Here is a 22,760-nt window from a genome sequence, read left to right on the forward strand (position 1 = left end):
TAGCCCCCTGAACTTGTATAATTAGCCATTTCCCACCTGAACTTTACTTTTGGTCGTTACCGCCTTGAACTTTTATAAATAGCTAATTTTCCCCTTGGCGTTATATTTTAAAAAAAAAATTCATTCAATTTTTCATCCATTTAACTTTCCATTTTTTTTTCAAAAAAAAAAAATTCCATCTTTTTTGCCCTCATACAATTGTCATGTGTTGTTCCTGTAATCAAGATGGATCGAAAATTGAATGAAAATTTTTAAAATCTAATGCCAGGAAGGAATTGGCTATTTATAAAAGTTCAAGGGGTAATCGGTTAAAATTAAAGGAAAACTCACGAAAAGTCAAAAAAAAAAAAAAACTTTAGTTTTAATGAAAAATGACAAATAAAGGTGCAGTGAATAGTATCAGGAAAAGGTAAAAATGTGGTTTTTCGTTAAAAAATGAACAGTATCAGAAGCGTTTCGTTAAAACTCCCTAAAATTAAAGTTCAAGGGAAAATTGGCTAATTATAAAAGTTCAAAAAGATAATTGGCTAAAATTAAAGTTTAAAAAGAAAATTGGCAATTCCATATACATTCGGAGGGCAAATAAAAAAATATGCCTTTTTCCTTTATGAATAATAGATCGCTTAAGACTAGGGGTGCAACTCGGGCGGGTTGGAAGGTCAACCCAATCCTAACTCAAATTTTACAATTCGGGCTTGGGTTTGGGTTGGGTATCATTGGGGTTCATTTGGGCTCGGGTTTAATTGGGCTAGGGTTTACTTGGGTTGAGTTTGGGTTGCCCAACTTTTTCAAGTTTAATCTTATAACAACTTAGTTTCCAAGAATTCCTAAAAAATTAAGCCAAGTAACATCAAAGCTAGCTAACTTTAATTTCATAAATCCATCTATTATAAAGCCTTAGGATTTAGAAACTACAAATATGGGTTGACTATTCAAAACCTCTTATTCCCTAAAAGCTTAAGTAATTATAAAGGGTAATTTATTAAAAAAAAAAAAAATTAGAAAGTGCATTGATTTTTGGACTTAGCTCACTTGGGTGTAGTATGAGCATTAATTGATATAAGTTATAATCTAGTTAGATTGAGTTTGGTTAGTCGGGTTGGGTTGGGTTGGGGATGGATAGGGAAATGATAAACACAACTCAACCCAATCAATAAACGGGTTGAAATTGAGTTGGGTTTAGACAGTTTATAACTAAAAAAAACTCACTTGTTTGGGTTTAAAGTCGGGTTAAACATAAACGAGTCGGATTGGTCCAACCCAAGTTTCACCCCTACTTGTGACCGACCAATGCCTAAAAGGGTTATTGAATTTGTTTTTGATTTTTTTCTTTTATTAAAATAAATGGTTGTGTCAGTCTTTGTGCTGCTGATCCTACCAATGGATTCACCCTTGTGCCATTGACGGAAGACAACTTCGTCTTACAAACACCATACAACGAACCCCTCGATGATCGTTACAGTTACAAGGATGGGGTTCGAGGTTTTTGGATCTACAATCATGACAAGCCCTTCAAAACTGACAACCGAGCTCAGAGCTGCGCATATCGGTATATATATCTCTCTCCCTCTTCCTACCATTTTTTCACAATGCTATGTCACTAATATTTCAACTAGTTGCCGAACTTGGGGGTTTTGTTGCAGGGGCATGACCATTCTTCTGGAATTTGGCAATTTGAAGAACATATATGTGCCAAGTGATAATTCTGGGGTTACAATTGTGCAGATCCACGGTGCAGCTGAGGGAGCTACATCTCTACAGCTAAGGATGTACGACGGAGATATCAAATACTACAAATACAACCTCGTAGCTATTGATCCCTACGACAAGTGGTTTCAAGTAAACATAATCCACAACGTTGACAAAGGAAAGATAATAGTTTTCATTGATGGTGTCAAGAAGTTTGAGGTGGAAGGCCAAGGACCAGGGGACCTGTATTTCACATGTGGAGTGTATGCCACACCAGAGAATTCGAGTAACTACATGGAATCAAGGTGGAAAGAGATCAACTTTACAAAAAATGACGGAAATTAGTAGAATATTTGTATTAAGTAGCCAAGTGTGTCGTTACAGTGTATCTACCGGTCTATATATGGAGTACAACGCTACGGTTTTACTTGAGAACTCGTATAACTCTTTCGCCCCCTTCTACTTCAGTTATAGTAAGACTGTACCAGTGCAAATCATACAGGATTCAGTAGCACTTTCATAATCCATACAATCATTAAATCCTATTACTCAACCCCTATGCAAGATGGACAAAATGCTGAAATTCTCTGGCAACCAAAGTTGCTAACTATCTCAAGGTTCGATAAAATTGTTCGACTCCTACAAGCAGTTTCAAGAATGTCTCACTATTACAGCGCTCCAATTATTTATACAATCTGAGCAGAGTTCAAAGACAAGCAAACATCAGTTTGCATATCTCTGTACCTTCAAACACATTGTTCAATTTCTTACAGGATTCAAAACCCGTAAATATGTTGTATTATTATTCTTTCTGTGATGAATATATAAAAAGTCAAGAAATAGAATTGGGAAAGATCTCAAGAACCGCACAGAAGTACATACATAGATATATACATATATTCACTCATATACAATAATAATTGGCTTACCAGCTTGAGGAATGTGGTAGTTGACGAGATGTAAAAAAAAGTGTTCCTTGATACCAAAGTAAGCCAAAACTTGGCCCTATCCCGTGTCCCTAAGATAAGGAGTGTGCTTGCAAACCAAGGTTGGGGTACACAGCATCAAAATGACAAAACATTTGACTTCAGCAAATCTTATGCGGAACCACGTACTTATATTTCTCAGGTCAATGAAAATTGATACAACACGAACTGAAGTAAATAATGAAAAAATTGATATAAATAATTGATTTGGTTCAGCATCGTTATATTCTCACTTTGTCAGCTTTACTAACTGAAACGAAATTTGATTTTTTTTTAATTCTCTATACCCCAAGATGTGAGAACCCTATATTAACTTGTAAGCAATTTATCAATCAAACCCACGCAGGGAAGCCATAGATGAAATGAATGAAACGCCAATCTATATTATGAATATAAAAAAAAAATTAAAAAGAAAAACATATCTGTACAACAGCACAAGACACAGCAAGAATCCTACACACCACAAGGCAGGCAGCACCACTTCTGAAGTTGAAGAAATAACCACACCATAGGGCTTGGAAGCTCATCTTCCTCTGAAGATGCAGGTTGCAATGGTAACTCAGGAGGTAAGTGCCGGTGAAATGCATCAACTGCAGCTGCAACACCGTCTTCATTCTCTATCAACTTTGCTATTTCTAGTACTTGAGATTTAACCTAAGAGGGTTTCAATTCCTGGTTAGAACGAATGCCTGGTGTGCTATGTTGCTGCACTATTTTCTCATTAACGGACTAACACATGACCTACGCTATAAAGAGGAAAGCTTACCATTTAATAGCATGAAATTTTTAACATATCATATTTGTTTTCATTTTTAATCCATTTCCTGTTGGTATTTGACAGTTTACTAACTCAATACCAAAATATGTGGGTGATAAGTTTACAAACTCTATCACACCTCTTTCACTTTGCACTCTCAAATAAAATTGGACAAAGAAATAGAGAAAGGAGGGAAGCAACAAGCTTTGATAAAACACTTGGACTTTGATATATGAAAAGAGAGTTTACAAACTCTATAGCTTACAAGCTTAAAATGAGAATGAGAAATGGGATTTTGATGGGATGATTTACAATGCTTGAGAACTTGGGTATTTATAGCAAACCAAATGATTAAACTAAGATTATTTATTACCACACAAAACACATTAATTGCACCTAATAATTTTTATTCAACCATACCTAATATTGCCTAACTTTCAATGCCTAACTTTGACATTGATTTTCAACAATAGCAACTTGTTTTGATTTGAATTTCCAACACACCTCCTCAAATCAAAACGCCTTCATTCCTAGCATTTCACGCAGTAGCCGGAATGTTTCAATTGGCAATGACTTTGTGAAGATGTCTGCCACTTGTTCCTTGGTGTGACAGTAGACAAGTTCAATTGTCTTTTGCTTCACATGGTCCCTTAGAAAATGGAACCTGGTATCAATGTGCTTGCTCCTTCCATGTTGAACAGGATTTTTTGCAAGTTTGATTGCAGACACGTTATCTACGTGAATCACAGTCGATTCCACTTGTGGATGACACACTGACTTCAACAGATTTCTTAACCAAATTGCCTCACACACGGTTGAGGCTACAGCAACATACTCGGCTTCACATGATGACAAAGCAACAATTGATTGCTTCTTTGAAGTCCATGAGAAAGCTGTTGATCCTAGAAAAAACACATAGCCAGTTGTGCTTTTCCTTTCATCTTGGTCACCTCCCCAATCACTATCTGAATAACCAAATAATTTTGCATTTTCACCAAAATTATAAAATAGACCATAGTTTAGAGTACCTCTTATGTACCTCAAAATTCTCTTGGCGGCCAGCCAATGAGACTCCCTTGGTGTTTCCATGTATCGACTCACGAGTCCAACACCATAAACTATATCAGGTCTTGTGATTGTAAGGTACCTTAGGCTTCCAACGAGGCTTTTGTACACTGTTGAGTTTACAAACTCACTCTCTCCTCCTTTGGACAGCTTCAATCCAGTTGCGACTGGGGTATTGACAGTGTTGCACTTGTCCATATTGAACTTCTTCAATATGTCTCTCATGTACCTTTGTTGAGAGATGTAGATACCATCACTTTCTTGCTTCACTTCTATGCCAAGAAAGTATGACATTAATCCATTGTCAGTCATCTCGAATTCACTGAACATGGATTGCTTGAACTCATGGAACATTGCCTCATTGTTTCCTGTAAACAATAAATCATCTACATAGAGACAAATAATTAAGAACTCCCCTTTTTCACCATTCTTCATGTAAATTGAATGCTCGTATGGACATTTCTGAAATCCATTTTGGTGAAGGTAGTTGTCGATCCTTGAGTTCCAAGCTCGTGGTGCTTGCTTGAGGCCGTACAAAGCCTTCTTCAAACGATACACCTTATCTTCTTCTCCTTGTACTTGGAAGCCTTCCGGTTGTTCCACGTACACTTCTTCCTCAAGTACTCCATTAAGGAAGGCTGACTTGACATCTAGTTGATAAATTTTCCATTTATGATGTGCGGCAAGAGAGATTAGCAATCTTACCGTGTCAAGTCTCGCAACTGGAGCATAGACTTCATCATAGTCCACTCCATACTTCTGTTTGTAGCCCTTTGCTACAAGCCTTGATTTGTATCGATCCACACTCCCATCTGCAGTGCGTTTGATCTTGTAAACCCACTTGACACCAATAGCCTTCTGATTTGGTGGGAGCTTTGTCAGCTCCCAAGTGTCATTCTTCTCGATGGCATGGATCTCTTCTTCCATGGCTTTCTTCCAACAATCTTCTTCCACAGCTTCATTGAATGAGAAAGGCTCGTGGTCTGCATACACGCAGAAAAGGTTGGTTTCTTCTTCTTCTTCTTGTCCATAAATCTCTGTGAGATTCCTTAACCTCACTGGAGTTGAGGAGCTGCTTTCCTCACTAGATGTAGGACCACTCCTTGCAATTCTGTGCGCTGGAGTTGTTGTGATTGTTTGAGCAGGTTGTTGCTCAATCGGTGGTACAACTTCTGGTTCTTCAAAATCAGTGGAGACGATCTTCTCTTTACTGACTTCTTTGTTGTTCCACGTCCATGTCTCTTCCTCACTGAAGATGACATCTCTACTAACCACTAGTTTGCCAGTTAGTGGGTTGTAGAGCTTGTATGCCTTGGACTCTTCACTATAGCCCACAAACACACATTTCTCACCTCTATCATCAAGTTTCCTCCTCTTGGCTTCTGGAACTTGAGCATATGCAACACACCCAAAAATTCTTAGGTGTGTAACATTCGGCTTGTATCCACTCCAAGCCTCTTGTGGTGTCATCCTCTTGACACTCTTTGTTGGACATCGATTCAACAAATAAATCGAACAAGCTACAGCTTCTGCGCATAACTCTTTTGGCAAATTCTTCTCCTTAAGCATGGACCTTGTCATGTCAAGGATGGTTCGATTCTTTCTTTCGGCTATCCCATTTTGCTGTGGGGTGTAGGCAGCAGTAAGTTGATGCCTAATTCCTTGCTCCTTGCAGTATGCTTGGAAAGCATTGGAGGTGTACTCTCCACCTCTATCTGATCTCACAGCCACAAGCTTGTGGTTACTTTCTGCCTCTGTGAGTGCCTTGAACTCCTTGAAAATTTTTAGGGCAGCTGACTTCTCCTTGAGAAAATAGACCCAAGTCTTTCTACTGAAATCATCAATGAAGGTAATAAAATACCTATTTCCTCCATAAGACATGGGATCCAATGGACCACATATATCTGTGTGCACCAACTGCAGTGGTGCCTTTGCTCTCCATGTATCACCAACAGGGAACGATAGTCGTGCTTGCTTGCCAAGCACACAACCTTCACATACTTGGCGTGTGGCTTCAATCTGGGGTAGACCACGAACCATTCCTCCACTTGACAGCAACTTTAGGCCATTGAAATTAAGATGGCCAAATCGAAGATGCCATTTCCATGACTCATCTTCCATTACACCGATGTTGCAACTTCCAATCTTTGTGTTCAAATTCAACGGAAACATCCGGTTCTTTGACATTCGAACACGTGCAATAAGCTTTCTCCTTGCATTCCTGAGAGTGAGAAGCATGTTCTCCATATGTATAATGTACCCTTTCTGGAGCAGTTGACCAATGCTCAGAATGTTGCTCTTCATACCTGGTATGTAGTAGGTATCGGAGATGTATTCTTCTCTTCCATCCTTCTGGATGATCTTGATCTTCCCTTTGCCTTCAACTGGCAACTTTGAGGAGTCACCAAGACTTACAGATCCATAGGCCCTTTCTTTGAGTTCGGCAAAAACTCCTTCTTTCCACACATGTGATTGCTTGCACCAGAGTCCAAATACCAAACATCTTGTTGGCTACTGGAATCATGGTGTGCTAGTAAGACTGTAAGTTCTTCATCGGTATTTCCACTTGATTCTGCCATGTTGACATGCTCACCATTTTTATGTGAACATTCATTGGCATAATGTCCATATTGCTTACAGTTGTGACACTGGATATGCGCCTTTCCTCGAGTAGATCTCCACTCCTGAGACTGACCTTGATTTTGTGCATAGCCTCGACCTCTTCCTCGGGCTCGTCCTCGGCTACGGTTGGATGGGCTCCCACGACGTGAGTTCCACTGCCCACGACCTTTATTTGGTTTGTCAATATTCAACTTTGACTCCAAAGCTTGCTCTAGCGTTGTGGGGCTTGCATTCTTCTGAATGCGTTGCTCGTGAACTAGGAGGGATCCTAGTAGCTCTTCTGCGCTCATCACCTCCAAATCCTTGGATTCCTCAATGGCAGTCACCACATGCTCAAACTTAGATGTGAGTGACCGGAGTATCTTCTCCACAACTCGTACTTCATCGAGTCTCTCGCCATTTCTCCTCATCTGATTTACTATCACAATGAGCCTTGAGTGATAGTCGGAGATGCTCTCCCCTTCATTCATATGAGCAGTTTCAAAATCTGCTCGAAGTGATTGTAACCTCACTTTCTTGACTCGATCTACTCCTTTGTAGATTGTACTGAGTGTATCCCATACTTGTTTGCTCGTTGTTGCTTCTGCAACCTTCTCGAACGTTGAATCTTCCAAACCCTGGTATAGAAGATACAGCGCCTTTTGGTCCTTCTTTCGTAAGTCCTTGAGAGTGTTCCTTTGATCCGCAGTAGATACGGCTTCTTGCTCGGCAGTGGGTACAACATACCCACTACTGACAACTTCCCATAGCTCCTGTGATCCAAACAATGCTTTGAATTGGATGCACCATCTTTCATAATTTTCTTTCTTCAATGTGGGAACTTGGAGTTGCACTAAGTTGGACGCCATAACTGCTGCACCTGCCAGAATGGTATTCTGGCTCTGATACCAATTGTTGGTATTTGACAGTTTACTAACTCAATACCAAAATATGTGGGTGATAAGTTTACAAACTCTATCACACCTCTTTCACTTTGCACTCTCAAATAAAATTGGACAAAGAAATAGAGAAAGGAGGGAAGCAACAAGCTTTGATAAAACACTTGGACTTTGATATATGAAAAGAGAGTTTACAAACTCTATAGCTTACAAGCTTAAAATGAGAATGAGAAATGGGATTTTGATGGGATGATTTACAATGCTTGAGAACTTGGGTATTTATAGCAAACCAAATGATTAAACTAAGATTATTTATTACCACACAAAACACATTAATTGCACCTAATAATTTTTATTCAACCATACCTAATATTGCCTAACTTTCAATGCCTAACTTTGACATTGATTTTCAACAATAGCAACTTGTTTTGATTTGAATTTCCAACATTTCCAACTGAGCAATGATGAGTAGTGCTGATAAATAATTGAAGGATTGTATCTGATTCTCTAATTGCTTAAGTGTTTGGTAAGGAATAACTGAAACATTATTAGCCCTTTTTTTCTTTGGCGGAGATTGTAAGACATGTGTTAATTATTTGTGATATTTGATTTGTTTCTGTCCATTGTTCCATGATTGCTTGGTTTCTGGTTTTTCTCAGTGTGTTCTCATGCTGTCTGCATTATCTTTTTTGTGGTACGGTCTAAATTCTGAGTAGAGTTTCCTACTTTCAGTAGTTTGTGCACTCCTGAAGGCTGTCTTTTGGTGCAATCAGATTTTAATAAACAAAGTGAACATCATAATGCTAATTGAAAAAAAAAACATGAAAACAAGAAAGAAAGGAACGGATTTAATCTAACCTGGTAACGTTTCAGCTAATGCTATTACTGTTAAAAGTATGGTCATACTGTTAAAAGTATGATCACAAGGCTTCACACATTCTGACTTGTTAGCTAATGCATTGTTAGCTCATTAATTACCAGTTTAATCTTTTGGGGTTCATTGGTTGTCTATTATTGACCAATAAAACACACACACCACTCACACTCTCATTCACGTGTAAATGCTCTGTGAATAAAATCTATAGAGACGGTTACAAGGAGTTTGATTCAATAAGAAGGAAGAAATACCAAGGATGAAGAGCAACATTAAGTTGTCATGAGTTTAAAAGAATTAGTAGAATTACTTCGATAAGGCATGGCATCCACCACTTAGTGGGATAAGGCTTGGTTGTTGTATATGATAAACAAATAATTTTCAAAACGAGAAACAGGTATTGGTGCAGTAATTGTTGGAAATTCAAATCAAAACAAGTTGCTATTGTTGAAAATCAATGTCAAAGTTAGGCATTGAAAGTTAGGCAATGTTAGGTATGGTTGAATAAAAATTATTAGGTGCAATTAATGTGTTTTGTGTGGTAATAAATAATCTTAGTTTAATCATTTGGTTTGCTATAAATACCCAAGTTCTCAAGCATTGTAAATAATCCCATCAAAATCCCATTTCTCATTCTCATTTTAAGCTTGTAAGCTATAGAGTTTGTAAACTCTCTTTTCATATATCAAAGTCCAAGTGTTTTATCAAAGCTTGTTGCTTCCCTCCTTTCTCTATTTCTTTGTCCAATTTTATTTGAGAGTGTAAAGTGAAAGAGGTGTGATAGAGTTTGTAAACTTATCACCCACATATTTTGGTATTGAGTTAGTAAACTGTCAAATACCAACAATTGGTATCAGAGCCAGAATACCATTCTGGCAGGTGCAGCAGTTATGGCGTCCAACTTAGTGCAACTCCAAGTTCCCACATTGAAGAAAGAAAATTATGAAAGATGGTGCATCCAATTCAAAGCATTGTTTGGATCACAGGAGCTATGGGAAGTTGTCAGTAGTGGGTATGTTGTACCCACTGCCGAGCAAGAAGCCGTATCTACTGCGGATCAAAGGAACACTCTCAAGGACTTACGAAAGAAGGACCAAAAGGCGCTGTATCTTCTATACCAGGGTTTGGAAGATTCAACGTTCGAGAAGGTTGCAGAAGCAACAACGAGCAAACAAGTATGGGATACACTCAGTACAATCTACAAAGGAGTAGATCGAGTCAAGAAAGTGAGGTTACAATCACTTCGAGCAGATTTTGAAACTGCTCATATGAATGAAGGGGAGAGCATCTCCGACTATCACTCAAGGCTCATTGTGATAGTAAATCAGATGAGGAGAAATGGCGAGAGACTCGATGAAGTACGAGTTGTGGAGAAGATACTCCGGTCACTCACATCTAAGTTTGAGCATGTGGTGACTGCCATTGAGGAATCCAAGGATTTGGAGGTGATGAGCGCAGAAGAGCTACTAGGATCCCTCCTAGTTCACGAGCAACGCATTCAGAAGAATGCAAGCCCCACAACGCTAGAGCAAGCTTTGGAGTCAAAGTTGAATATTGACAAACCAAATAAAGGTCGTGGGCAGTGGAACTCACGTCGTGGGAGCCCATCCAACCGTAGCCGAGGACGAGCCCGAGGAAGAGGTCGAGGCTATGCACAAAATCAAGGTCAGTCTCAGGAGTGGAGATCTACTCGAGGAAAGGCGCATATCCAGTGTCACAACTGTAAGCAATATGGACATTATGCCAATGAATGTTCACATAAAAATGGTGAGCATGTCAACATGGCAGAATCAAGTGGAAATACCGATGAAGAACTTACAGTCTTACTAGCACACCATGATTCCAGTAGCCAACAAGATGTTTGGTATTTGGACTCTGGTGCAAGCAATCACATGTGTGGAAAGAAAGAGTTTTTTGCCGAACTCAAAGAAGGGGCCTATGGATCTGTAAGTCTTGGTGACTCCTCAAAGTTGCCAGTTGAAGGCAAAGGGAAGATCAAGATCATCCAGAAGGATGGAAGAGAAGAATACATCTCCGATACCTACTACATACCAGGTATGAAGAGCAACATTCTGAGCATTGGTCAACTGCTCCAGAAAGGGTACATTATACATATGGAGAACATGCTTCTCACTCTCAGGAATGCAAGGAGAAAGCTTATTGCACGTGTTCGAATGTCAAAGAACCGGATGTTTCCGTTGAATTTGAACACAAAGATTGGAAGCTGCAACATCGGTGTAATGGAAGATGAGTCATGGAAATGGCATCTTCGATTTGGCCATCTTAATTTCAATGGCCTAAAGTTGCTGTCAAGTGGAGGAATGGTTCGTGGTCTACCCCAGATTGAAGCCACACGCCAAGTATGTGAAGGTTGTGTGCTTGGCAAGCAAGCACGACTATCGTTCCCTGTTGGTGATACATGGAGAGCAAAGGCACCACTGCAGTTGGTGCACACAGATATATGTGGTCCATTGGATCCCATGTCTTATGGAGGAAATATGTATTTTATTACCTTCATTGATGATTTCAGTAGAAAGACTTGGGTCTATTTTCTCAAGGAGAAGTCAGCTGCCCTAAAAATTTTCAAGGAGTTCAAGGCACTCACAGAGGCAGAAAGTAACCACAAGCTTGTGGCTGTGAGATCAGATAGAGGTGGAGAGTACACCTCCAATGCTTTCCAAGCATACTGCAAGGAGCAAGGAATTAGGCATCAACTTACTGCTGCCTACACCCCACAGCAAAATGGGATAGCCGAAAGAAAGAATCGAACCATCCTTGACATGACAAGGTCCATGCTTAAGGAGAAGAATTTGCCAAAAGAGTTATGGGCAGAAGCTGTAGCTTGTTCGATTTATTTGTTGAATCGATGTCCAACAAAGAGTGTCAAGAGGATGACACCACAAGAGGCTTGGAGTGGATACAAGCCGAATGTTACACACCTAAGAATTTTTGGGTGTGTTGCATATGCTCAAGTTCCAGAAGCCAAGAGGAGGAAACTTGATGATAGAGGTGAGAAATGTGTGTTTGTGGGCTATAGTGAAGAGTCCAAGGCATACAAGCTCTACAACCCACTAACTGGCAAACTAGTGGTTAGTAGAGATGTCATCTTCAGTGAGGAAGAGACATGGACGTGGAACAACAAAGAAGTCAGTAAAGAGAAGATCGTCTCCACTGATTTTGAAGAACCAGAAGTTGTACCACCGATTGAGCAACAACCTGCTCAAACAATCACAACAACTCCAGTGCACAGAATTGCAAGGAGTGGTCCTACATCTAGTGAGGAAAGCAGCTCCTCAACTCCAGTGAGGTTAAGGAATCTCACAGAGATTTATGGACAAGAAGAAGAAGAAGAAACCAACCTTTTCTGCGTGTATGCAGACCACGAGCCTTTCTCATTCAATGAAGCTGTGGAAGAAGATTGTTGGAAGAAAGCCATGGAAGAAGAGATCCATGCCATCGAGAAGAATGACACTTGGGAGCTGACAAAGCTCCCACCAAATCAGAAGGCTATTGGTGTCAAGTGGGTTTACAAGATCAAACGCACTGCAGATGGGAGTGTGGATCGATACAAATCAAGGCTTGTAGCAAAGGGCTACAAACAGAAGTATGGAGTGGACTATGATGAAGTCTATGCTCCAGTTGCGAGACTTGACACGGTAAGATTGCTAATCTCTCTTGCCGCACATCATAAATGGAAAATTTATCAACTAGATGTCAAGTCAGCCTTCCTTAATGGAGTACTTGAGGAAGAAGTGTACGTGGAACAACCGGAAGGCTTCCAAGTACAAGGAGAAGAAGATAAGGTGTATCGTTTGAAGAAGGCTTTGTACGGCCTCAAGCAAGCACCACGAGCTTGGAATTCAAGGATCGACAACTACCTTCACCAAAATGGATTTCAGAAATGTCCATACGAGCATTCAGTTTACATGAAGAATGGTGAAAAAGGGGAGTTCTTAATTATTTGTCTCTATGTAGATGATTTATTGTTTACAGGAAACAATGAGGCAATGTTCCATGAGTTCAAGCAATCCATGTTCAGTGAATTCGAGATGACTGACAATGGATTAATGTCATACTTTCTTGGCATAGAAGTGAAGCAAGAAAGTGATGGTATCTACATCTCTCAACAAAGGTACATGAGAGACATATTGAAGAAGTTCAATATGGACAAGTGCAACACTGTCAATACCCCAGTCGCAACTGGATTGAAGCTGTCCAAAGGAGGAGAGAGTGAGTTTGTAAACTCAACAGTGTACAAAAGCCTCGTTGGAAGCCTAAGGTACCTTACAATCACAAGACCTGATATAGTTTATGGTGTTGGACTCGTGAGTCGATACATGGAAACACCAAGGGAGTCTCATTGGCTGGCCGCCAAGAGAATTTTGAGGTACATAAGAGGTACTCTAAACTATGGTCTATTTTATAATTTTGGTGAAAATGCAAAATTATTTGGTTATTCAGATAGTGATTGGGGAGGTGACCAAGATGAAAGGAAAAGCACAACTGGCTATGTGTTTTTTCTAGGATCAACAGCTTTCTCATGGACTTCAAAGAAGCAATCAATTGTTGCTTTGTCATCATGTGAAGCCGAGTATGTTGCTGTAGCCTCAACCGTGTGTGAGGCAATTTGGTTAAGAAATCTGTTGAAGTCAGTGTGTCATCCACAAGTGGAATCGACTGTGATTCACGTAGATAACGTGTCTGCAATCAAACTTGCAAAAAATCCTGTTCAACATGGAAGGAGCAAGCACATTGATACCAGGTTCCATTTTCTAAGGGACCATGTGAAGCAAAAGACAATTGAACTTGTCTACTGTCACACCAAGGAACAAGTGGCAGACATCTTCACAAAGCCATTGCCAATTGAAACATTCCGGCTACTGCGTGAAATGCTAGGAATGAAGGCGTTTTGATTTGAGGAGGTGTGTTGGAAATTCAAATCAAAACAAGTTGCTATTGTTGAAAATCAATGTCAAAGTTAGGCATTGAAAGTTAGGCAATGTTAGGTATGGTTGAATAAAAATTATTAGGTGCAATTAATGTGTTTTGTGTGGTAATAAATAATCTTAGTTTAATCATTTGGTTTGCTATAAATACCCAAGTTCTCAAGCATTGTAAATCATCCCATCAAAATCCCATTTCTCATTCTCATTTTAAGCTTGTAAGCTATAGAGTTTGTAAACTCTCTTTTCATATATCAAAGTCCAAGTGTTTTATCAAAGCTTGTTGCTTCCCTCCTTTCTCTATTTCTTTGTCCAATTTTAGTTGAGAGTGCAAAGTGAAAGAGGTGTGATAGAGTTTGTAAACTTATCACCCACATATTTTGGTATTGAGTTAGTAAACTGTCAAATACCAACAGTAATACCTCTGGCTCCAGCATGAATCTAATAGCACTTGAAAGGCTCTCAACACTGAGCTGAGAAATAGGTATTGGTGCAGGCCCCAAGCCTTTCTCATGTATCCTATCACCCCAGAAGAACTGATCGCCAAAGAACGGCACTATGGTTGTTGGACACTGTACATCGTAAAATAGTGCAATTAGATATCCAACAAAAAAAATACAATGGTGAACGATAAAGCCATTCTCCCAGAAATAAATGATTTTAGAACGACCACACTGACTGAAAAGAACATTACCCCAGCTCTCAATCCTGTAGCTGTAGTCCCAGCACCACCATGATGAACCTGCATATTTAAGATAGTACAGCTTTTAAAAACATGCAGTAAAAATCAATATCCACAACTGGTTTATGAAAAAAATGTCCAATCACTGTGCAGGTTACATGAGTGATAAATTAGTTAAAACGGAACAAAAAGGTGAAACCATAAAATACAGCATACCACTGCTGAACATTGAGGAAATAGCCAATCATGAGGGCAGTCCTCCAAGAGGAAAACATTATCGGATGCTTCTGTAACTGCAACACACAAACCAAATTAGAGGAAAAGATATCAGATGCTTTTTCATTATTTTAAAGCAAAGCAACTAGAACAGCTCGTCTTTTTTCCTGTTTTTGGTTTAAAATACCCTTATAAAAAACATGTAATTGAACAGCGATTACAAAAATTAACACGATCAGTCAACTGAAATTCAAAAGATATTAAGGACATCCAAATTTAACATAGAGATAGAGAGAGAGAGAGAGAGAGAGAGAGAGAGAGAGAGAGAGAGAGAGAGAGAGAGCCATAATATGGTGATATAGTCAAGTGCTATATCAACAGGCACATGAATTGACAAATCAAAGCACGTAACACTTGACAAACAATTTAACCCATACAGTGGAATTTCCAAGAACAGGTTAAAGAATGAGATCTAATTGAAAAAAGAATAGACACTTACAATTACCCAGGTCTCCCCAACCTCTATCAATTATTCCTCTCTGTCCTGTATCTTTCAACGCCTCCAATATAATATTCGTAGTTTTCTTGGGATCATCGAGCGGCTTAACAAAAAAAAGGCAAAGTTTTAGGTTCTAATCTTTTCAAAACTCATGATGAAAACATGATTTTATCAGCCACGAATGTGAATTACGATAGGAATAAATTTTTTACCGAAAAAAAGATAAAAATCAAAGTATTAAACCAACTCAAGAAATAAATTATCAGCCACAATTACACGTATCCAGCCATTAACCCACATTGATAAAGAAGCACCCTCTTCAAAAGAAAAATGGACTTAATTATGTCCATATGCTATCATCCTGATTCCAGGTCAAGATAGAAAATATCTAGAGGTAGAAAATTCAGTTCGGCACTATCTGCAACGATCAAGACATCGATGTTTATGGAATCGATTGGTATTATTATCAAGGTACTCAAAGAGCCCTCTAAATTCTCTAGCAGAAATTACATATATTACTAGACGAGATAATTGTCAATTTTCAAGGAACAAGGCTAATCTGCACTAAAGTTATATGAGCTTTCCTAATGATCAAATCAGAGTTATTGAAGATAGTCCTACCAATCCTTCCAGATTCAACTAAGTTTTTTGATATGGAAAGTTATATGAACTTTGAACATGAACATAAAGTTTAAAATAAATAAATAAGAAAACAGGAATACACACTGCAGTTTTAATCACTTTACACATAATTTAAGTGAGATCATATACCATGCTTCCAAAGCCAATATATATAGGTTTAGGCCCTTTCTGAATCCATTCAACAAACTCATCTTGAGGTTGATACTTCGACCCAAGGTTTAAGAAACAATAACCAACGACATCCACAAGAGATCCCCAATCTGCATATATCATACGATGTCAAAACCTCCCAACAAATAGACTACTGGTAGAAGAGAATAATTAATATCGAATTACTTACCACTTGGCTTTGGCACAACGTGGGGACTCCACATATAGCCTGTAGGCAAATGAGATATTGATCCATGGTATGTGCTGAAGTATGCAATAGGAGAAAGCTTCAACTTCTTTTTTCTGAAGTCATTTATATATCCCCGAATACCCCACCATATCAGTAAATCCACAATAATGTATGAAATCTAGATGTGGCAAAGAGAAATGGGATTAGATTTCTCATCAATTAGTCCAGTGGTTCAAATATATGACAATAAAATAAATAGCAGTAAATACCAAACAAATCGCGTACCCAATAACCAGCACTTTGAGGTACACGTGCCAGCGGGTGAGGAAATTTATAAGTAGGCCTGTCTATAGAAAGCTATGTTAGATGGCACAACATAGAAGAGAGTTCCCAGCAAAATAAACCAGCATTCAAGACATAACATACCTACTGAAAAGTGAAAACAAGAATGAGAACATAATATTTCTTTCAAGCATCCTTAAATAGCTTTTATTTTGTAATTTATTAATGTTAACTTGAAACACCAATGCAATCCATGTGACCAAGAGAGTTTCTACCTTTTCTGCTTCCTAATGGTATAAATGAATCAATTATACTTGTATATGCTTGACGCTTGCTAAGATCGATATAATGAAGAAACTTAAAGAGGTAATCCATAATCCTAGATATCTCTTATTGGTGAAGACTAAAAGACTCCAAATCAGAGCATTCTAATCCCATCTGTAAAAGTGTTTTAATCCAGGACCTAACTATTAGGATCACAGCCTGACTTGCCTCCTTTCATAGAATCCTACTATAATTGAACTGTATGTATTATTATGTATACCGGGAAACATTTCAGAAACTCTCGAATGTTTCCAGACTGTCAATTTGAAGAACTCTTCAAGTGGGTTCCTGTTTGAATGAGTGGTACAGATTGAATGACTAACTTAACAAGTCATAGCGTCTGCCAGGAGGACAATTACTCTATCAAAAGAATGCAAGAAAAGAAGTGGTTAAAACTTACGTCCATGGCATTGTGAAGAAAATATGAAGCGGTACTCCAAGAGCTTCCGCAACATGAGCATGTCCTGCAACCCATATCACATAATCTAAGAAGTTTCTCACGATTGAACTATATCTTTTTACTTGATAGAAGAAGAAAAGATGCAGATGTAGAATAAGTTCATTAATCAAACTTTATATTCACACAATCATTTTCTAATGGCAGATCCACAAATGCAGTGACTGACATATTCGATGAAAACAATTTTCCTTGAAGGACAGATCTAGTTACTACAAAGGTCCCATAATAAGGGTTTAAACCTTTTGCTGACTAAATATTTCAGCGCATGGCTTCCGAGTTCCGACCAGTACAGTCCTTCAGTCCTGGATCAATATTCTGATTTCAAGCTTAACAGGACCAACTACAAGGGAGGGTCTATTATACTGATTTAATTAATCTTGATTGAAGCGGGAAGGTCCAACAATGAAAGATGACGTAAGACGCAAGAAGCTAACAACGCAACTTTTTAATTTAATTGTGAATAAGAGTTCATCGTAAAACCTTTTGTAAACTGTAATACATATTGATTTACCAGAAACATAATTCAATTGAAGTGACATTCAATATTCCACTTGTACTAACTCACCATAAGCAGGAGGGTTTGCAATAATTGCCTGTGCCTTAAAGGGCACACCAGTTTCTATATCTGGTTCTGTGCATGCTGGAAGAAGAGATTCAATAATTGCCTTCAGTTGCTTTCTTTGTATTGATATTTCTTCTCGGCCGGATGGAATGAGACCTTTATTTTTGGTCATATCTAAAATTAAAAGGCACTAAATTTCAGTTATTCAATAAAGCACTTAAGGGTAGAATTTGAGAACAATAAACATATTTAGAGTCTAAATGATGATGTGAATGAGAGTTCTAAGCTCTAGAAATATCGAATTTTGGATAAAAGAATAGAAGTTAGTTAATTTAAGGAAGTCAACATTCAAATAACTCCAGCTTTCACACAAACTCTTACAGTTTAACTTTAAGAAAATTTGTTGGAATTAGGGTTCAGCTGAGATAAATTGGGAAATATTATAAAAAATAAAAATAAAAAATAAAAAAATAAAAATAAACACTTTCAATATTAAGGACCTCTTACATCCTATCAAAACGCGAGGATCACCACCCAATGGATAGAAGTCTACACCAGCCGACTTCACAAAAGAGCTAAAGTTCGCATGAGTTGCCAACCTAACATGATGGCCAAACTCCTGCAAGAAAACATAAAACCATCTACAACCAATAAAACATACAACAAACATAGGAATATATCAGTGATACCTAAAATTTATTATAGGTACTAGCATCAAGCATGGTCTATCTCTGCAGGTAAGAGTTATAACTATTTCGTAACAAGGACAAAGTTACAATTATTAACCTCTTCGCATCCTGTTAGCCCAAAGAATTATGACCTATGTGCCATATATCACCAAAAAGTGGTACAAAACTAATCTTTAGAATGCACTCATTGGACCAACAAAACAATACCTAACCGGATAGATATCAATGATATTGGTACTTCCTTAAAAAGACAGTACATTAAGAATAAAACGCACATCTGTACGATGACAACATGTATAACAAGAGCAGACTGAATGTAAATTGACAACAAATTATTTCAAGGTTTCATGGATCATAAATGTAACCTAAATTGATGAAAGTCGATTTTTGGGAAGGAAGCTAGTTCTTCCACAAGGAAAACAAACCATGATGGTAAAATTACATACAACTAGGGGAAAGGTAAGAAATAAGTGCCAACAACGGTAAATTATTCATAAGAAAAGTCATCTGGTTATGTTAAACATGCCTGAAATCTCTTTGCCATAGCCAGGAAAGCCTGTACATCTCCTCTTGTTCCAACCACAAGTATGCAAATTTTCAACCTTGGAATTGACTTGATGGTATTGGAAGGCATATCATCAAGATTGATGGACACATCTTCGACAGTGTGGAGCTCTAAGAACTCAGAGGCAACAGGTGCACTTTTTTCCAAATCAACTTCTACTGTTCCATCGTTTTGTATCTTGACCATCTCAACAATTAGTTTTCTCTGAAAACCAAAACAAGAAAAGCAATGATCAACCAAGAAGAGAATGAACCACAAGAATGTATAAAATCAAATAAACCATCTGCAATCCAAAATTATGTTCATAAGGAATTGGGGGAAGGGGGAGTGGGATGGAGGATACTAGCAACCTCAGTGGTTGGAGCCGCTAGATTATAGCTCAATTTATGTCACGATTATCAGGTACTGAAACAGTACAAGATACTGTGTAAGACAGGGTCTGTCATACACCCATGTTTTGCAAACAAATTTAGGGGACAACACTTGGCACGCATCTATTCAGCATGAAGTTGCAGTTTCATGAAAGAAACTAGTCCAACAAATATGTTTCTAGTTCTGAAAGTTGGAACATCAAATTTATAAGCAAACGCAGGAATGGCAACAAACAACCATGCATATAATAGTATCTACCTTTTCACGCTCTGACAGTCTATCCAACTTTAAGTCATGCCTTCCCTTCCTCTCCGTCCTGGATCTAGGGAATCTAATCTCATGATCCTCAATCAGCAAACCTTTGGGAGTGCCAATTGGTGCCGTGATTGAATGGTCCAAGCCTTCATGAACATATCTGTACGTATCAGTGAGCACTTACTAGATAAACACCAGAACAAAAGAAACATAAATACATATTTAAATGGATCCCAGTATGGCGTTAAAGTCCAGTAACATCTGGGGTAGGCTTGATCACATCATCGGACTAATTAGACTATCAGTTTGGATCATGATCACATCATCCTATGGTTCACTGAAAAGCTTAGTAAATGGTGGCCACACCAACAACAGTAGTAGGACGTAATCATAGTTTAGGATATGAAGTATTTCCACAATTTAGACAACATGAATTTTAAGAACTATTCTACTACTTCAATCCGTCATTTCATTTCTTTTTCAGTATCGCTCTAGAACTTCAGTCCGGTCATCTAAATTCCAAATTCCATGACTTATTTACACCTTAGTGACTTCACTAAGTAATGACTGATTACTAAAGGGCACAACTACCATCCTGGCAATATACTCTTGAATTTTAAGCTAAGACGGGAAGCTCCTTTCCGCATTGTATAGGCAATAAAGCTTAACACATTTTAGTTCATTGGTGTTAATAGAGAACCTGGTCTCTTGTCAAGGAAAAGCTTCATTTTTTGTCCCTCAATGCATTACAGATAACAAAAACAACTATAACTCGGGATACGTGGGGGCACTAACTTGTCTGAGGTGAAGAACCAACATTGAACTCTTTTGCCTGAAAAATCTCTAAAACCGAAGAAGGCCGTGAAGAATTTGTCTTCCGATTCCTCTCCTGCTGAAAGGAACCTGCAACCAATCGTTCATTTGAATACTTGTTATCCATTTCCACCGAATCATAAATTCGACAACTTAACAGAAAATCCTTACTCTGTCCTTGGCTGCTACCGCCTTCCTCTTCCAAATGTTTCAATGGATGGTCAACCCCATTGCTTCCCATTTTCCCTAGTGCACGGGGATGCACAACAGAAACTGACCAAACCCCAACTCCGGCAACCTTAATTTCGGCTCCTCATATCTACAATCCTAGATTTACTACAGCATGAATCTGAACACAAACCATGAACTGAAACCACCAACTAACCCCAACTCCAAGAACTTACAACTCAGTTCCCAGTATCGAATTATTAACTGTACCGAAAATCGAATTTCAGGATGTCAGAAACATAAACAAAAACAAAACCCCACTAAAACAAAAAACCTCAAACCCTTCAAAAACACTCCCAATATCCAGAACCTCACAACACAAGACAGAGAATCGCTAAAAAAAAAAAAAAGCAAAAGAAAAAAAACAACCCACAAGTTCAAACCGCTTCAGGAACAAAGCCCAAAAGTCGAAATTATCGAAATTTAGCTGTTCTACACGCAGATCATGGACATGCTCGAATGCTAACTGTATTTTGACCAAAAGACAGGAACCACCACTACCAGCAAGTCAAAGCGTAGACCATTTGGTGGGCGAAAGTTTAAACCGCCCTTGAAGTTCAAAAGCAATTCCAAAACTGAAGAAAAGTGCTTTTCCGACTGATTTTAAGCCGAGAGCAAAGAATCCAACAGAAGCAGAAAGCGATTATTTGGGTACTAAGAAATTCTGATGCGCAATAAAATATGGCGCTTCGAGTGAGAGGTCCTATAAAGAATTGCTCGAATACAGGGAAGGGAAGGAAGTTGAAGAAAAATTTGGAGTCTTTGAACTGAGAGGTTGGGTTGTTAAGGAAGCTTCTCTCTGTCTGGATTTCAATGAAACTTCAACTGTTCGTCAAACAATATGAGACAGAGTTGTACACTTGTTACCCGTCATATAATATAAAACAGTTTTAAGTTTTACCATAATGTTCTTTTTGTCCTCCCTGGAGTTGGATTCCATTGGATCCTTTTTGTAAGGATTTCTAAAACCTCTTATCATATTCATTTATTATATGTTGGATGATTAGAATTATTTTCTATTTTCTATTTAAAATTAAATACAAATGGTATATAATAAAAGTTAGTTACACGATGTACAATGAACGGATATAAATGTGAATATCCTAATACAAAAAAAGAACTGAAAAGGATCTTCATCCTTCCCATTGTATAAAAATGGGTATTCTAGTTCTTGTAAAAGCTTTTTGTGCTTCTCTTCAAAAATAGAAAATGAATATTGAATTGATTGTTTGATCTTTTGTCAAATTGATGATATAGTGAGTCTATCATTTTTATGTGATAACGTATGAGCAGTATTTGCACTATATTCACATTGACATGATTTTAATAACTTCAAAATTTTAGAGTGATTATGGTGTTATGTGAAAATGTTAGAATCTGGTGAACTATTTTAAAACTCTATCTTAAACAAAAAGTATGAAATGTAATCAATCGTGTACCTCTAAATCATTATTTTGCCTTTTTCTTTTAACTGGAAAGGTAATCACTTAATTTCTTTTTCCTACTTTTTTTATGAAAACATTTTTTTTATTACTTTTAAATATACAAAAGGTAAGAACATTATTGATTAAAAAATTTCTTTTTCTTGAAAATGTTATTAATTTATATAAGCATAGGTTACATGCAAATAAGGCACTTGACTACACAATATAGCTAAGTACAACTTCCTAAACACCAGCATTACTCACTTAAAAAAACAAAGAGGAGGTATGTACACCTCATGGGAGTTGATTATCAAATGCTATAGAGTATTTAATTTATACTAGAAGAATTGAAGATTAGGGTAATGTCTCATATTAATTTGATATTGAACTTATCATCTACTTTTAATTTCTCCCTCTAAATCAAAACACAACATAAGACAAGGAACTAATTAAAAGAATATTTGATTTTGAACTGAACAAGGATAAGAGAACGCTATGATTTTGATGTCTATCTTGAGAGAGACATACAACAAATGCAGCCAAACAATAATAGATGACATTATATCCATGAAAAAGGCCGATCGAGAAGGTGT

The 22,760-nt window shown here is 37.9% G+C and overlaps 2 protein-coding genes across 6 annotated transcripts; one reads left to right on the forward strand and one right to left on the reverse strand.

Moving 5' to 3' along the window:
* The first annotated feature begins 1,373 nt into the window (after window positions 1-1,373).
* Window positions 1,374-2,710, forward strand: LOC125470159 (citrate-binding protein-like). The gene has a single exon (XM_048568733.1). It carries the CDS (start codon window positions 1,450-1,452, stop codon window positions 2,032-2,034), a length of 585 nt encoding a protein of 194 aa, XP_048424690.1. The 5' UTR covers window positions 1,374-1,449; the 3' UTR covers window positions 2,035-2,710.
* Window positions 2,711-3,038: 328 nt separating this feature from the next.
* On the reverse strand, window positions 3,039-21,647 carry LOC103931687 (sterol 3-beta-glucosyltransferase UGT80B1). Of its 5 annotated transcripts, XM_048568729.1 has the most exons (16): window positions 21,117-21,644; window positions 20,687-20,947; window positions 20,498-20,605; window positions 19,706-19,848; window positions 19,037-19,279; window positions 18,329-18,440; window positions 17,825-17,995; window positions 17,200-17,263; window positions 16,479-16,536; window positions 16,194-16,371; window positions 15,983-16,113; window positions 15,212-15,314; window positions 14,713-14,789; window positions 14,509-14,556; window positions 14,237-14,386; window positions 3,039-3,329 (listed from the first exon to the last, which is right to left on the reverse strand). In XM_048568729.1, the coding sequence occupies exons 2-16, from the start codon at window positions 20,754-20,756 to the stop codon at window positions 3,129-3,131; spliced, it is 1,857 nt and encodes a 618-aa protein (XP_048424686.1). In that variant the 5' UTR covers window positions 20,757-20,947; window positions 21,117-21,644; the 3' UTR covers window positions 3,039-3,128. The 5 variants fall into 5 exon arrangements, with proteins under 5 accessions (XP_048424686.1, XP_048424685.1, XP_048424689.1 ...); XM_048568728.1 differs by having other exon boundaries at window positions 20,687-21,644; XM_048568730.1 differs by lacking the exon at window positions 3,039-3,329 and adding an exon at window positions 8,575-9,284 and having other exon boundaries at window positions 14,235-14,386; window positions 20,687-21,647.
* Window positions 21,648-22,760: the final 1,113 nt, after the last annotated feature.

The sequence above is a fragment of a genome, unplaced genomic scaffold, assembly GCF_019419815.1.
Source record: "Pyrus x bretschneideri cultivar Hongxiangsu unplaced genomic scaffold, Pyrus_bretschneideri_v1 Contig49, whole genome shotgun sequence".
NCBI classification, from domain to species: Eukaryota; Viridiplantae; Streptophyta; class Magnoliopsida; order Rosales; family Rosaceae; genus Pyrus; species Pyrus x bretschneideri.